Source organism: Camelus ferus, chromosome 7 (assembly GCF_009834535.1).
Source record: "Camelus ferus isolate YT-003-E chromosome 7, BCGSAC_Cfer_1.0, whole genome shotgun sequence".
NCBI classification, from domain to species: Eukaryota; Metazoa; Chordata; class Mammalia; order Artiodactyla; family Camelidae; genus Camelus; species Camelus ferus.
The window spans coordinates 63644652-63662136 of NC_045702.1; the positions used below are offsets into that span (position 1 = coordinate 63644652).

At 35.2% G+C, this 17485-nt stretch overlaps 1 protein-coding gene across 7 annotated transcripts in view; it reads right to left on the minus strand.

The window, feature by feature from the left end:
* CDK14 (cyclin dependent kinase 14) overlaps positions 1-17485 on the minus strand; it is a 556073-nt gene that overhangs the window by 258645 nt on the left and 279943 nt on the right. For all 7 annotated transcript variants that reach the window (XR_004321561.1, XM_032484028.1, XM_032484029.1 and 4 more), the window contains one exon: positions 10390-10484. Coding sequence is in view for 6 of the 7 variants with exons in the window: in XM_032484028.1 (XP_032339919.1) it covers positions 10390-10484 (95 nt within the window). In the remaining variant the exon portion in view is untranslated. The remainder of the gene's footprint in view (positions 1-10389; positions 10485-17485) is intronic.

Consider the following 17485-nt stretch of genomic DNA (forward strand, 5'->3'; position numbering starts at 1 on the left):
GATACATGCTACAACATGGATGGACTCCAAAAATATTATGTTAAGTGAAAGAAGCTTGCACAAAAAGTCACATACTAATGATTCAATTTATATGAATTGTCCAGGCAAATCTAGAGAGATATAAAGTAGATTAGTGGTTGCTAGGAGTTAGAAGGGTAGAGAATTTAAAGTGACTGCTAATGGGTATGGGACTTCTGTTTAGGGTGATGACATTTTCTAAAATTAGATAGTAGTGATGATTCCAAAACTTTGTGAATATACTAAAAACCACTGAATTACAAATTTTAAATGAATTGTATATGAATTGTATCTCAATAAAATTGTCATGTATATATTTTTTTAATGGAAAGACTTGAGATTCCAGATAGAAAAGGTACACTCAATGAAAATAAAGCTACACCTTGCTCTAATTTTTTTCTTCATGATGCTATTTCAGAACACTGGAAATAAAGAGATGTATTTTAACAGAAAGAATGGAAACTAGACAATAATGGAGCAATTCCATTAAAATTCTAATGAAATTATTTCCAATCAAGAATTCTATACCTAGCCAAAATGTCAATCAAATATGGGTACAGAATAAAGATATTTTCAGAAATGCAAAGTCTCAAAAAAAAAAAAATCTTCCACATACTCTTTCCCAGAAAGCTATTAGAAATTAAGTTCATCCAAAACAAACCAACAGGAGATGGAGGATAGAAGAGCTCCAGCTGCAGCGACAGGAGACGCAACAGACAGAGGCTTGGGGAGGCCCTGAATTAATGGTAGAGATGAAAAATGAGACATTATTATTAATTTCAGGGAAACTTTAAAATTGAACTGAAGGAAAAAGTAATTACAGTATACTACATGCCTCAGCTACAAACAAGATTTATAATAGTTTAAATACAATAGTTTAAATCTTGAATTTTGGATTTAATTAAAATTATAATATACCTATACTAGGAGGATGCAAGGTTGGGAATATGGCAGGATAAGACGGGTTCAATTCACTTGAAAGTGGAAAAGTTAAAAAAAAAACACATTTAATTCCCCTTTTCAATGTAGGAATCAATGGATGATGCCAAAAGGTGAATGATCAAGAAGTGGCAAAAAAAAAAAAAGTCTTATTACATATTCACAGGAAAATCTGAAAGAATCAGCTAAAAGAGATGAAAGATGAAAGTAAAAACGGCTATTTTTCCTAAAAAAACATAGTATTGACTTTTTATATGCATGTGATGTATACTTTGCATAAAAACATCGATTACATCAACAAAAATGAATGATTTAATCTTGCAGTGGGTTTAACTCCCTTTACCAAAGCACAAAATGCATATTAAACTAAAACATTATGTGATGTTAACTAAATATTTTTGAAATGTCATAAATAATAATAATGATAATATGAAAGAAAATCCTAAACAGTCAATATAATGATATGCAATTTATCAAACTACTGATTCTGAAAATCGGTGAGAAGTTGCAGACACTCCATTTTGTATGATATATAATAATGTATACTTTCTCACTTAGAGATAAATTTGCTAATGATTTTTTTTCTCCAATTACTTAATGGCCTAGTCAAACATAACGTGAAGGTAATTGGAATTATTGATCACCTTCACTCTGATCTTGGCTACTTTTATTAGATGGCAAGTTTAGTACTTTAGCTGGAATGTTTCTGCAATTTCTCCAAGCTGATCATTATTGTCACTCTTATTAATGCATCACTCGCATGCTTCCATGTGCCCTCTGAAGTATGCACAGTTTTTTTCAAGATTATTATTTTCTTAAGTTAAGAAATATGAAAATAATTCCTGTGGGGGGAAAAAATCAAACAATTAATACACAAAATATGTTCTTTCCTTTCTAAAAGAATTATCTTTTTATTACTGTCTTTATCTTCCCCATGATTTCCTTCTGCCAATGAAGTCTTTTTCAGTCTATTCTTTTTAAATATCACGTATCTCAGCTTCCCTGTTAAATGTCTGTAGTTTAAATGATGAGATTCTAAATTAAAGCAAGAAAAATAAATTTTAAAAAACCACAGAGGCATGGTGTATTCTCATAAAACTGCCTCATTTGTAGTGGAATATACTCATAAACTGTGTGTCTATGTAAATGCTCAGGCATTTACTATGGCAACAGTTAAAGATCAAACATGCTTCCATATTAAATCATGTGGATTAAAATACTGAACTATGATCAAAACTGCCTAATAAGAATGGCAACTATACGAAATAAAACTAGAACACAGAGAAGATAGGTACGATGTAAACAGAAAAAAATGTACACTAAAACCTCAGCACCTAACGTGATAGTGAACAAACACAGTTGAAAATGACTAAAGGAAACCACGACTCCCTATTAGATGAGAAAAAGCCATTAGGGAAAAAGGATAAAAAAGAAGATAACTGACTTTGTCCTACCAATTAGAGAAAATAAGAAGTTCATAACAGAGTGCTGATTGAAAGCTAGCTTGTTTCCTTTTCATTTCTTTAATTTCTCCTTATGGTTCAGAATTCTTTTATCTTACACTGCCTGCACGTTCATTCATCCACAATGTTTACATCTGTTCACACTGAGTACTTGGTTCTGGATGACAACCCACCCCTTTAGAATACAGGATCACAGTATTACACTGCATAACTAGTTCTCCATGTGTGAAACTAATAAAACATCCTTCAAACTCTCCTATAAAAGAAAAGTCCATGAGTCAAATCCATTTTTCCTACTGCTGTCACTAGAAGACAAATATGCTCTAGTCTCATGACACATGAAGATCTATGACAGCATCTTATAACTCAAATGGCACATGAAGATTATCCGGCCTAAGACTGCAGTCCTCCACAGGATTTCAACCTCTTTAAAAGCTCTATGTGTATCCCTAGAGCTTAAGGATAGTCCCTGGCACAGTGTACACAGTCCGTATGTGTTGGAGGAAAAAAACAATGAATAAGTAAATGAAAATAACAAGTTGTGCTTCTGCTTCCAAAAAGTATGCCAAATGGGATGAGTTTAAATAACATTGCAAAAACTGGGGCAGTCCCTTGCTATGTAAACCTGGAGTTATCTGGAGTCACACTCAACACAGATGATAAGATGCAGCCACTTGAAAGGGCCTGCATAAAGGATTGGACACCTGCGTCCTCATGACATGAGGTCCTCATCTGCAAAACGGAGGGAACGTATACCCACTTCATGGTTTCAGCTGGGACTATATGAAATAACATATCTAAATTACATATTTCAATCCTTTGCATTGAGTACAAGTTAAGAACCCTCCCTACAATATTTCTGATGTAAATCTATTTATTCTCTACTGAATAGTTTTAGTATAAGGTGTTCATTACACTTCAAGGCACTGAATTTAATTTATAAGTAACACAAAACATTTGAACATTCTCCCCAGGATTAGCCTCTCCAGAACTCTCACGCTTGGCTTTCTTATCCTATCCGAAATATGAACCTCACTGTTCTCTATTCTCCGGTATGTCTTCAGTGCCCCTAAGTCTTCCTGGCATATTTACTGGTCTCCTGTGGTACATGGTTCATAGTGCCCTCCTTGGTGCATGCTCCTGTTTTTTCAGTTCCTTGAGCCAAAGAAATTACTGGTCTTTTTCACATGAACTCTTTTTTTTTTTTTAATTTTTAAAAAAATTTTGAAATTTTTTAACAGAGGTACTGGAGACTGAACCCTGGACACTCATGTATTCTAAGGACACCCTCTACCACTGAGCTATACCCTCCACCCTCACATGAACTCTTTTAAAGATTAACTTTTCTTCATGCTGTTTTTCTGTATTTGGTTGGGCTGCCATTTTTTTCCCAACTCCACTGCAATTTACCTTGCAGGTTCGGCTCATTTTATCCCATTCATTTCTGACCCCTGATTCCATCACACCAAGTGTTAATTATGACTCCCAGCTGTAACACACACACACACGCACATCATCTCAGTCTCTTCATCTGAATCATTAATAAAAATATCAAATAGGACAAGGTCAAGGGCAATGCCCTCCAGCATACCCCAACAGACTTTTCTCCATCCTGATGTCAATTCATTAATCAATAGGCTTTGGGTGAAGTTGTTCAACCAGCAATAAACTGAAAGAATAATCTTCTCACCACAGAATTTCAATTTTATTCTGTTTATACAGATCTCATGAGAGTTCCTGTCGCAACCTTTGTTGAAATCAAGAAGTAACAGTTTCCTACTAAAAGGGAATGAAGATTAGACTTCAGTGTCTAAAAATCTGTTTTTGAATTTCACTACTGTTCTATAGTAAACTTATATGTCTATAGATTCAGATGTTTGTTCCTGACCACCTTTAAAAAGCAGCGTTACTTTTGTCACCTTCATTCTTGATAATTTCTCAAAGATTATAAGCAATGATTTTCTTTTAATATTCTATTCTAGTTGTCATTTTTCTGAGACTACATAATGAACTTACTGTAGTAGATGTTTATGAGAATTTTTATGAGTGGTTTTTTTTTTTTGGAAGGAGGGAGGGAGGATTGGGAAGAGCAGGGAATTGGAGAATATATGTTCTATATCTGAAAGTATTCCCCATAATGGGAAAATCTTGTGCTTTATAAATTTTGTTGGGAGGCAAGATTCAACTGTCATTACAAAAGCCAAAAGACCAGACTCTCAATTTTCTCAGGGGCCTGTGCAGTGAAAACATGGGTATGTGACCTAATGTCAGCTAACCAAACACAACAATTAGCATTAGGAGCTAACAACTCAGAGCAGCAGGGACAATGTCAACACCATTTTGACACCATCAGCAGAGGTAATAATATCCAGTCACCATGGGCAGCCAGCCCAGCAAAGTAGGAGGCAATGTCTGGAGCCCAGAGTCCTGGTGGTAGCAGGATGCTTGGGGGACAGTCCCTGGCACGATTCTGGTTCTGGTTCTCACTCCCCAGCCTAACACTGTCCCAGCCCATTTTTCAAGTCTTCCCAGTAGGTGTGTCAGCCACACAATATCCTCTCAATAAACTTTTCAGATTAATTCAGCTAAAGAGAATGTCTGTTGCGTGAAATAGAGAACTCTGACTGGTACATTTATTCACAGCAGCCAGACACTTTAATTCCTTTGACACAACAAGGTGGTTTCTGACTATCCTGTTGTCTGAGCTCTGTTCTACTTGTTAGGGAGTCAGATTGGTTCTAAATCTTCTGCTTAGAAGAGTATTTGCTTTGAGAGAAAAGTAAAGACTGTAAGTAAAAACTAAAGATGGAATATAGATACAAAAAAAATTTAATTTGATGAATTAAGTCGTCATACTTTCCTTTGGTGCTTTGCCTGAAGTAATGAAACTATTACAGTCTCTTGCTCTTCCTGCTTCAAATGTCACTCATTCATTCATATAAACATTATTTGCTAAGCACCTACTATGTGCCAGACAGTCTGCTTGGTGCTGGAGAGGTAGCCTCTGCTCGTATGTAACCCAAGTCCATCTGGCTCAGAGTCTCAGATGAAATAGTTTTATCTGAGTTCATAAATAATCTCCTTCCTTACTGTGTTTCCTTTTCAGTGTCCTTTGTTGGTTGTTCCTCATCACTTTGAAGTGCCTTACTATTACGTTGAATGTTGAAGTGCCCAAGTGTTCAGTCCATGAAACTCTCTTCCATTTCTGTGTTCACTTGCTCACATGGTGTTTTAGTGACTGACTGCAATACAAGAAATTAACTCAAAACTTGGTGGCTTAAAGCAACAACCATTATCTTTTACAATTCTTGGGTTAAAAATGCAGAAAAAATATAGCAGGGGACAATTCATCTTGCTTCCACATGATATTTGTGAGACTGGAATTTGTCCCCTACTCCCACCCAAGAAGGTTTCTTCAGTCATATGTCTGCCACTAGGTTGGCTGGGAAAATGGCATGACTGGGGTCCTATGTCTATTTTTTCATAGGAAAGCAGGAAAATGTTCAATTGCCTTAGGATAGTTTAATCTGGAAACCAGAACCCTGATGGAGAACTAGTTTTTGAGAACAGATGTGACATAAAATCATGCAAATTAAAACATCCTTCATAGACTCAGAAGTCAAAATGTAGTATGAGGCATGGAAACCAAATAATTGGACAAATTGTGTGGCAGGGTGAAAGACAGAATGTAACTTTCAGCTGCCAGTTCCATTTCCTAACATCACACATACTGCAGACCATCACATAAAACTATGAGGATGGTTAACGACAGCAGGCTGCAGGGTGAAACGGAGTCACAAGGATTTTTAGGCACAGAAGACTTGACCTAAGTCTTATCTTCACCCTTTTCATTTATCCATGAGATTTCAGTAAATGTTTTAATTTCTCTAAGCATTATTTTTCCTCATCAATAAAAAAAATTGGACAATAATAACACACGCCTTATGCACTTCAAATGGCTAAAGATGGAATCTAATGGAATGACATTATATGAGAGTGCTTTGTAGAATGTAAAAGTACTACAAAAATACTGTATATGATTTCTGGTGAATCATATATCACTTTATATGAATTTTGGTGACTTTTTAAATGCAGAATACAGATTTTTTTGTTTTACATAATGGCGCACATTAGTTTGGAATATTTCACAGTAGAAGAAATAAAATGATTGCTCCAAAGAATAATCATGATTAGTTAGTTCTAAGTTTGTTGCTCTTCTTATACGTAATTATTAAATGAGTAATGAAAAGTGTTGCTACACATACTTTGCTCTCATGTAATTTAAAATAGAACAGAATAGCTATGCACTTTAACTAATGGTAATATATATTTACATAATCATGTTTACTATTAATATTCTTATTTCCACTTATGGAATCTGTTTTCGATTTTTCAGCATGGCGTTAAATCGGGAAATGCAGCACTTACTTGTCTTTGGCAAAAAATAAAAACTAAATTGCTTAACTTTCTGGCTAGGTAGATAAAAAATTTTGTTAGTATTTTCACACTTTTTATAGTTCTCTTCAAAGTCTCAAACCATGCAGAAAAAAAAGATGGCTATAATATTTTAGACCACTATGAACCAGATATCTTTTCGAGCTACTAGAGCTGCTTCTTGGTTAAAATACTCGTCCACATTTGACAACAACTGGAGGAAGGGAGCACCCAAAACAGCACATATCATGGGGCCCACAGGTGACATGACTGAGCCATGGCAGCTTGGGCGGCACATTTCCCAGAGTGTTTCCACCCTGCAGATGCTTGCAGTTCATCATAGCTACACATTCTGACAGCGTGCAAGAAACTAGATTTCCGAAGTTTCAGGAGCCTTTCTCAGTACTTAAGAGATAGCCTACACTAACAATATCTTATTATCCACTAAATCACTTTAATAATGACTTCCAAAGGCAATTCCTCAAGTATTCTTTCACATCACTAACTTTTCAACATTTATTTCATTAACCTGGACCTCAGAAGGCTTTTTTTATAACCTAAAATGTTATTCGTGGGAATACTATAAAGCAGCCAGGCTTAGAGTTCTCTTTTAAGGAAAAGTACAGAATATATATTTATACAGTACGTACACTATCATAAATAAGAATGTTTCATTTTGCGGAACTCAAATTACACAGGTATCTCAAAAAAACCTGTGAACACTTAATTAATTCTTTCTTTAATTTTTATGTTTATGGAGGGAGGTGATTAAGTTAATTTATTTATTTAATTATTTACTTTTAACAGAGATACTGGGAATGGAACCCAGGATCTCGTGCATGCTAGGTATACACTCTGTCACTGCGCTATACTCTCCCCCTTAATTAATTCTAAAGTCCAAAGGAAAAATCCATTGTACCTAATGAATCTTAAATTATGTTACTCTCCCTTCATATCTAGGGTTCTAATGGGTATGAGGTATGGCTCTTCTTATACTATTTAACATACTCAGTCCCCTCCCTCAAAAAAAAGGAAAAAGTTCTGTCTAGTCCTTCGGTCATCATCTCAAATTCACAGTTACTCCTGTTTCCTACCCTGTATCCCTCAACTAGACCTGCTCTAAATCCCACAGCATTTCATGCTTTGAAAAATTATTATCACCTTTCCATGACTGTGAAACATGCAAGAAAAGGGTAGGATTTATTTCTCTTAGATACTGTCAGGAAAGCAATTTGATTAAATGAATCATTAAAGTATTAAGAATCTTAATTTTCCTTGAGATATTGGCATATGTTAAAAAAAAAAAGCAATCAATGAAGAAGCAGTTAAGAAAATAAAAACTTCAGGGAATATTCAGGGAAGTTCTTTTTGTACCAGGCAACTGCCAAGAATCAGGTTAATACTTCCAAGGAGTGTCCAACCTTCCTAACTCTCACTGAGAAGACTCTTGTAAAGAATTTCTACAGTATGCAGCTCTTCTTCCCCACCTCCCCAACTCTGATTTCAGAGATTCAATGGAACATTTTACTTAAAAGCCAAACAAACTTCAGTTGTATCAACAAAAAGTACTTCAACAGAGAGAGCAGAAGGACAGGGGATGTATCTGCTAATACCAAACTGAATCACTATGCTGTACACCAGAAACTAACACAACATTGTAAATCAACTATACTTCAATTTAAAAAAAAAAAGGATAAAAGATGAAGTGAATAGAAAAAGGCAAAGAAAGGCAGAGAGGAGATAGGCAAAGAAACACTGGGAAAGTAAGGAAATAAACGTGGAGTGAAGAATAGAAGAAGAGGCAAGGCAGGGCAATCATACACCATGAAAGACTCAGCATGCCTCATTCTCCAAAAAAGAACAGGTTAATCTGCGTGTTAGCTACCCCAGGGAAGTTTGGAATGAAATGTTGCCTGTAGAGTATCACTATTACGTAGTTTATTGAAGAGGACCCGGGATGTCTCCACAAGAACTGGGACCAGAGAGAATTTCACTCGCACAGACAAGAATGATTTTACAGGTCAGTCTTAACCAGTTGACAAATACTGCAGGACAGTGAAATTCCCTCCTTTTACGTGGCAACTTCCACAGAATATAAAATCATCAAATGACATCTGATTTGATATGCACAGTTTTAGACTCACAAATATGTTTAATTTTCCTTTTTAGATTTGGAGGACACATTTTCTCTTTATTTTGTTAGTTTTTCTATCACTGTTGCTGATTTTAGGGGCCAAACTATTTTTTCTTCCCTTTAATTTAATTATCCAATTTGAGGGAAGGGAACAAGGATATTTTTGAAATCTCTTTTGTAATGTTTTGTGGAAAAGTAGTCAAGTATACTAAGAAAAATCTGGATATAACTGAAATATCACAAGACATACTGAAAAATATGAAACAAAAATTCCAATTCTAAGTCAGCAAATACATTACTGACTCCAAAATCATCAACTGAACAAAAGAAATTATATTTGCATTGATGTGAATCTGCATCCATTCTTGATAGTCTGTAATATATGCAACTGCTCAGCTCTAGCTGTCCTTGTAGCCACATTACCATATTATTCAAATGTATCTATCATTTATATGTAAATAGACAAGATGAATGGCTTCTTCATAAGACAACAATTTTCAAGTGACAAACAGACATAGGCAGACATTAGCAAGATAAAAATGTTGGAAATATTCATTCTATTATATATTTTTAAGAAAAAAATGGACATCCTTTTAAATTGTTAAAAAAGTACTATGGTAATTACAAAATGGGGTCTTAATACATTCACTATACCAACAGCTATTCTTCTCAATAAAAGTCTTCACCAATGTTATTTGTGTCTTGTAAATTACACGCTCTTATATCCATCTGTGAAAATTGGGATGTTAATTATTATGGTTACATTTCATGATTCCACAGTTAAATGCTGAAGTGGTGCTACACAAATACCATATGTTTTTCTAAGAGAAACGGAGAAAGATTAATTATGAGTTCAAGTCCAAGTCTCAACACAATAAGATCATTACATTGTGTGCTATGCAAATTTGAAGTTTTAATTAATAGCTGAAACAATGAATGAGGGGGAAAACTATGAAGCCTAAATTGTAAGTATCAGGCTTTTCTACACACACACACACACACACACACACACACAATCCTAATAAGAATGCCTCTGAGAAACCAAGTTATAAATCCAATGAGAGAATAAAAAAACATTTATTATCAAAGGAAATCTATGAACTTCCTTTGATGGAGTATCACTGACATGCTGTTAAATCTTATTTGGTAAACCTAAAAATTACAGTGTATACTAGCAACAAATAGGTTATAAACAGATAATATATCTGATGAAAATTCAACTTAATGTTTTTTCTGGATTTTTCTTTAAGATACATACCATTCAAAGTTATGCAAAATTACAAGTCTTGTGTACTCAGATAAAATACTCACTTCAGTATAGCTACCTAAAGACAGAACTCTATGATAACACTGTAAGAATTTCATTCATATTTATAGAATCTGAATTCTCATTTTACTTACCACATATTCAAACACAAGTGTTAGCGTCTCCTTGGTGTGGATGATGTCATGAAGCAGCACTATGTTAGCATGTTTTAGTCCTTTTAATAGAGAAGCTGTAAAATAAAGTGGACAAAGAGACAATTTATCATGGGTAACAGCCACCTGATATGTTTCATTATCATTTTGGTACATCGTCAGATAAAATACATCTATTTTCCCATTTTCTAAGCCAATAACAATTCAGAATCAAGAGCACAGGAATAAGATTTTCATTTAGAATAAGTTACCTCTAATTATTTCATCTGTTATTTGTTATTAATCTTTAGTTACATTCCATTATGGTCAGATAATATCCTTGATATGATTTCAATTGTTTAAATTTGTCAGGGTTTATTCCATTACCCAGGGTATGATTTATCTTGGTATATTTGCCATATGTATGGAATATATATTCTGCTTATGTTGGTTGGAGAGTTTGATAAATTTTAATCAAACCATTGATTGATGGTGTCACTGAATTCTTCTCTATACTTGCTGATTTTCTGAGCAGTGGTTCCATCAATGACTAAGAGTGGGTGTTGATATTCCCAACTGTAACTGGGGATTTTTCAATTTCTTATTTGAATTCTGCCAGTTTTTGCTTTGTTTATTTTGAAGTTCTGTAGTTTAGTGTATATACATTTAGGATTGCTATGCTTTCTTTGCGAATTGGCCCCTTTACCAATATATAATGTCTCTCTTTAACCATGGTAATTTTCTGTAATCTGAACTGTTTTGTTTGATATTAATATAGTCACTCCAGCTTGCTTTTGGTAAGAGTTTATATGGTATATCTTTTATGTATTTTTCCTTTTAGACTACCAATATCATTATATTTGAAGCAAGTTTCTTATAGACAGCATATCATTGGGTCATGTGTTTTTTTTTTAATCCATTCTATCAACCTCTGACTTTTAACTGATATTTAGACCATTTATATTTAATGTAAACATTAATACATTAGGTCATCTATTATTTGAATCCATTTTTCCCTTAGGTACCTTGTAATTTAGTCTTCATTTCTGATTTGATTTTTCCTTTTCTTCTGTACTGCCCAGGAGTTTAATTAACTCTCTTTTCACTTCATTTTGGTTTTTGTCCATTTCTCCTCTTTTGTGTTTCAAACTCCAGGTGTTTTTTGTTTGTCTGTTTGTTTCATATACCCAAGAGCCTGAGTGAAAAACTTTAATTTAGATTAAAGTGTTGTGTATAGTTTTAATTTTGGAATTGATTTTTTGAAAAGGAATTTTATCAGCTGAAATGCAGTGATTCGTATTTTCAATTTTTTACAACAGTTTTGTATAGATGTCGGCTACTTCGTTCTATTCCTATTCATTGAATAAAGTGGGTTTCTTGAGAGCCCTCTCTTCCATCAGTTCTTCTCTTTCCTTTGCAGTTTTTATGGATGGTGCTAGTGGAAGAAAGGGAAAGGGTTTAGGGTGTCTAGTTTATTTTTCATTTCTACAAGATGCTTAATTTTTCCCTTTTCTTTCCTCTCATTGTCATGTCTTCAAAGTGTACCTCCTTTCCCTACAGGTCTGACTTGTTCCCAGAAGCAATGCTACCCAACAGCTGCCAGTTCCAGTCCCACTCACTTTTGATTTCCTTTCTCGTAGTCAAGTGCTGTGAACTACATGGAGTCCCAGGTTTCTCCTTCTGTTACGATTTTGTCTGTGCTCCATCTAATTCGTCCATGCCCCTGTACTCTTTTTCACAGTCTCTAAAACTTCTTAAGCTTCCCTTGCATCACTTTCTGCAATCACAAGCTTGTTGCTGTCTCCTAATGCTCTTGAAGGTGTGAATCATGTATGTTTTCATTTGCTCTCTCCGTTGGATTTATTAATTTGGCAGGAGCATGAGTGGGAAGAGGCCATCATTCATTGTCCTCCAAACCCTCCATCCTAGATCAAGGTCTGATACATAGTAGCAACTCAATAAATTTACTGAATGTCATTCATTTAGGTTCTCCATTAGCTATATATGTCAGGGGTCCATCTATTTCTTGAATGAGAAAGGGGCCTGTTGTCATCTAGAAGTTCTTCTTAAGTTTGATCTACTCTTCCTTTTACTATGAGACCAGTACTAGCCCCAGACCTCAGTCTGGTGACAGATGACACTCATTTTCAACACAAGGCCCCTCCAAAACCCAGAGAAGACCAGCTAATAATGTTGCCAATTTCAAGATCTGGCAAGGCGCAGCTGCTTCTGCCTCTCAAATTCCATTCTTTCCCTTTCCTTTGCATTAAAAAAAAAAAGGAAAGCAACAACCCCCACCCAATCAGACGCACTGTAACACAGCTTATCTCAAAAAAAAAAAAAATTAAACTAGTTAAGATTTCAGCTTTTTAATTAATACCACAAAGGACATAACCAGGCCCCTTTCAAAAAGTATTTCTGTAGAATTTTCTCCCTATAATGAATTGTGGAAAATGGAATGGCAGGGTAAAAAGACATGAACATAATTACAAGACAGTATTTATTAATTAAATAATAAGTGGATTTAGATCTTTCTAACTTCATGTAAGAATAAAAGAACCATAAAAGATGGATAAAATATATAGAAAAATAATGTAGCATGAAAGTAATCCATTTTATCAAATAATCAAAACCTTTATTAAATAAATTTGAGCATTTTATATAAGAGCATGTATTAATTTAAGGATAAACTCTTCTTTTTCAATAAGACCAGAAATAAATAGAATTATTTCCCCCTACACCAATGACCATTCAGGTAGAATACTCAAAGAATAGAAGCATCTTCTACCATTGTTAATTATTTAAATAACACTATATCTTCAATTTGGGGTTTTGGTATACAGCCTGAAGAGAAAAAAGAAATGGTTTGCATGTGTTCTTTCAGGAACTTGTAATTGTTCATTTATTCATCAAATATTTATTGAGAAATTAGTTACTGGCACTGGTGGCCCTGGACCAACCTTGAACCCTTGATACTCGATAATATTGCAAGATTACCTCTCTTTAAAAAGAGATTTATAACACCAAGCATGAACCCTCTGCCTTGAATTTTTTTTTTTTTTAACTTTTTCTCCATTACCACCTTTCTTCTCTCACCAATTAGATCTAACTGGTTTCTCATTTCTCAAAGTAACGTCTTCATGCCCATCATTTTCCATTGGGTTTTTCTACAATTTCAAGTCTCTGCTGCTATTTATCCTGGGGAAAAACTACTGTTTCCTGACGGTGATCAATATTATAGAAAAGAGGCATGTCATTTTTTACATGATATTTTTGACCATTTCTACATAAAGATGCAAAACCTCCAAATTTCATTCTCTGAATTATTACAAATTTTAGATTTCTAATATATCTTACTACACATTTTAAAACACACTACCAGTTAAATAACTACCGATATCTGCATCTGATAGCAAGCCCTTTTTCTTTTGAGATTATCATAATGAATTTGTATTCAGAAAAGGCTGAAGCTACTAATTTCAAAGCTGATGGCAGAAAAATGGCACTGAAGGGCAGAAAACCCTGCACGATCTCTACCAGCATCAGGCTAAGTGACAGACCTGACTAACCTGGAGGCTGCCAACACAGCAGCCTCTCCTCCGAGCACCGTGCCAGGTACTGTCATTCCTGCTGTTACCAAAGCAAGGGAGTCTCCTAGGCTGCCAAGTCAGTCCAGTGATTAACACCCACAGGTCCCAGAGCCAATGTGTCTCCGTTTTCAAGACAAGCACTGTCAAAATAATACTCCATGTAATCCTAATAATATCTCAAATATACTACATGTTATTTTCTTATCGTTTATATACAAAACAAGTCCTATAACACGAGTGTTAGTAATTCCAGCATGCTTGGTTTCCCCACAAGTTTTAAGCAAACATATGGCAAACATTTTAAATTCATTTTACCAGTGAGGCTTGAAAAGGTACAATTGTACATGACGTAAAAGACTTGTAATTAAGGTTGAGGGCAAAATTCTAACAACAGTTTTGGGGCTGTGATGTCGAAACAAGACAAAAACAGACAAACACTGTTGCTCATCAAGATAACTGCCTCTGATAAAGTCCCAGTAGGACAGGAAGACACAGGGGTCCTCCTTTTGCTTGGCAGCAGGATTCAGATACCCACTCATCAGCCATATCGAAAACTTGACCTCCCACTTTCAGAATAAACAGCCTAGGTTTCCACTCAGAGTTGGAAGAGATAAATTTCACCCAGAATGCCAGTCTTATCATGATTAAAATAAATTTTGAGGTATAGAAAAATTCAGAGTATGTTCATTTATCAGGTTCTCACTGCAGTGGTTATTTTAAAAAGCAATGTTAATAAGGAAAAGATGAACAAAACCCTCCTTTACTATTTCAACTAGTCTTCTAGGTCATTATTTGATATCCCATTGGTAGGAAAGGAGCGATCACAAGTAAACACAACCCATCCTTTCCTTAGTTTCTGGAAAGAATTAGTGCATTCACATTTTCCTCTCATCTTTTTTATGTGTTTTCAGTGGAGTAGACTGACGGGTCTATGTGACTTTTGTAGAAGACAAAGATTATTACCTATTAAACTCAAGAAGCCAACCATATTTCAAGCTACAACCACGTGAGACATAAACTTTTTCTTCAAGCCCACAGCTTGACAGCTCTCTGGGCACTGAAATTCACTTTATACTAGAAACACTATACTTTCTGTCTTTCCTTACTTTCAATGAGAAGTTCTCTCTCACTTACTTGTCAGTGGATTCTGAATATTTTCATAGCAAAAATTTCCTGAATGGAAAAAACTTGAGGGCAAACAACAACCAAAAAATACACAAAGAGAAAAGACAGAGTGCTTGTTTAACTGTGTCTGTGCCGAGCAGGTGATCTAGACAGAGAAAGGAACTTGTGTACACCCTGAAAACTTATGCGCAGCTCCACATTAAGGTGTACATGATTCTGGAAGGCACGTTGCTTACTGCAGCTACGTATGAGGAGAAAGATACAGTTCTACTCCATTCTGGACCTCCCTCTTAATGAGATCTAATCTGATAAAAAATGCGCACGTGCGCGCACGAACACACACACTTCTAAGTGAAAAGGTGAGAGAATCAGATTAAAAAACTGAATTGTATCTTTGATTCCATTTTTGCGTTTTCTATTTTTACACACATACATACAAAAGATGAACTCTGTTACAGGGAAGACGACACAGCTAACCCAAAACACAATGGTAAAACAAATATGGTGTCATATAAACTTAACTGAGCTAAAAATCACATTTTGGATATAGAGACATGTTTTTTGTTCACCATGTTTGTTGTCCAACTGTTTGAAGACAATACAACAGGTTAGGAATACTTCACAAATATCACGTAAATTGTTTTCTATCCATCAAAAAGTCTACTGTTTTTATTTGCTCCTTAGCTGAGTTTTTCTTTGTGGGGATGGACAGAACTTCAATCCCACTGTATATTCCTCCTACTCTGCTCCCCTCTGAATTTCCCCAACGACACAATACTGGAAATTACAGCCTCAACCATTCCCTCTGCCATCAATGCCTGTGTATCCACCACTTGACTACTGGCAAAGAGCAGTCAGCTGGGGGCAGTTTCCACCCTGCAGCCTCACACGACCACATCAACTGCTCACTAAATCACTCAAAGAACAAATTCTTCTAACAGTAGAGCTTAACCACATGAAACTGCCAAGATTTGACATTTCTGACCTATGAACACAGCAATTTCCAGTGGCTCAACCTAATAGAGTTTACCTGGTTCAAAGCAATTTTAACATTTTCACATATGCATTGTTACTTTTACCACTGTTAGTATTCAAACCAATTAATCAGCCAAAAAATGGCCAAGAATTGAGTCTGCGTGAAAAAAAAAAAAAAAAACAGAAGAATCTGTTCATTAAACTATAGTTATAGCTGAGGGGAAGGATATAGAAATAAGTACCTTTCTACAGCATCTGAGTTATTTATGATAAACATATGTTTCTTTTAAAATAAAAGAGATACCTGGAAAAGTTCTTTATTACAGTGGATTGGCTAAAGAGAACTAAACACTGTAGAAGACATACCAATGTTTAACCACACAATTAATGTCCAACTATGATACAGCTACAATAATGAGTTATTATAACTACAGTGTTATCCTTCACTACTAATCCCTCCTCACTAAGGAATTAGTGCAAATCCTTGCATTGTACGGGTCTCTCTTCTTACCCTGGAACAATGCAGGCCCTGTATCAGCCTCTCATTTGCACTCATATCACACGTTAATCCAAAATGTTGAAACTGTGTCATCTGGTTACTTCCCTGCATTAAGATTAATTCACTCACTGCAAAGGAGTCCTAGTTTTGTCTCTGATTACTCCCAGTTGAACCTGTAAATGACCCACCAGATGCCTTTCCACACTCTAGCTAATCTTGTCCCTATTTGTCACTGGAAAGGTCCACATACGTCGCACATGTCACTAGTACATGAATGCAAGCCGTGGTTCTCCTCAAATGTAAACGTCTTGCTAGTAACTTCAGCAGAAACAAATCTTGCCAGGCAACGGGATTGTAGGTGTAGAGGTTATGGTCCATGTACTGTCTTTAGGCAGGAAAGAGACAATTTACAAGCTGAGGGTTAACTAGAAGAGTTGGTAACAGAAGATTTTTTTGTCTGGCTATAAAAACTAGGTTTAAAAGCTGTTAGGCAGGAGGATGGAATAGCTTAGTGGTAGAGTGTGTGCTAAGCATGAACGAGGTCCTGGGTTCCATTCCCAGTACCTCCATTAAAAAATAAACCTAATTACCTGCCCCTTCAAAAATAAATAATAATAAAATCTATTAGGCAATTTACTTACACTATTTTGCACTTTATTACGGTGGGTTGCATGTACAGTCAGTAAGAATACTACAAAGTATGTAGTAGTAGTAGTAGTAGTAGTAGTAGTAGTAGTAGTAGTAGTAGTAGTAGTAGTAGTAGTAGTAGTAGTAGTAGTAGTAGTAGTAGTAGTAATAATAATAATAATAATAATAATAATAATAATAATAATAATAAAAAAGGCGGTGTGGCACCAAGCACCTCACGTCTTCTGGTTAAGAAGAATAAACGTTTATATCAGAAGAGCGA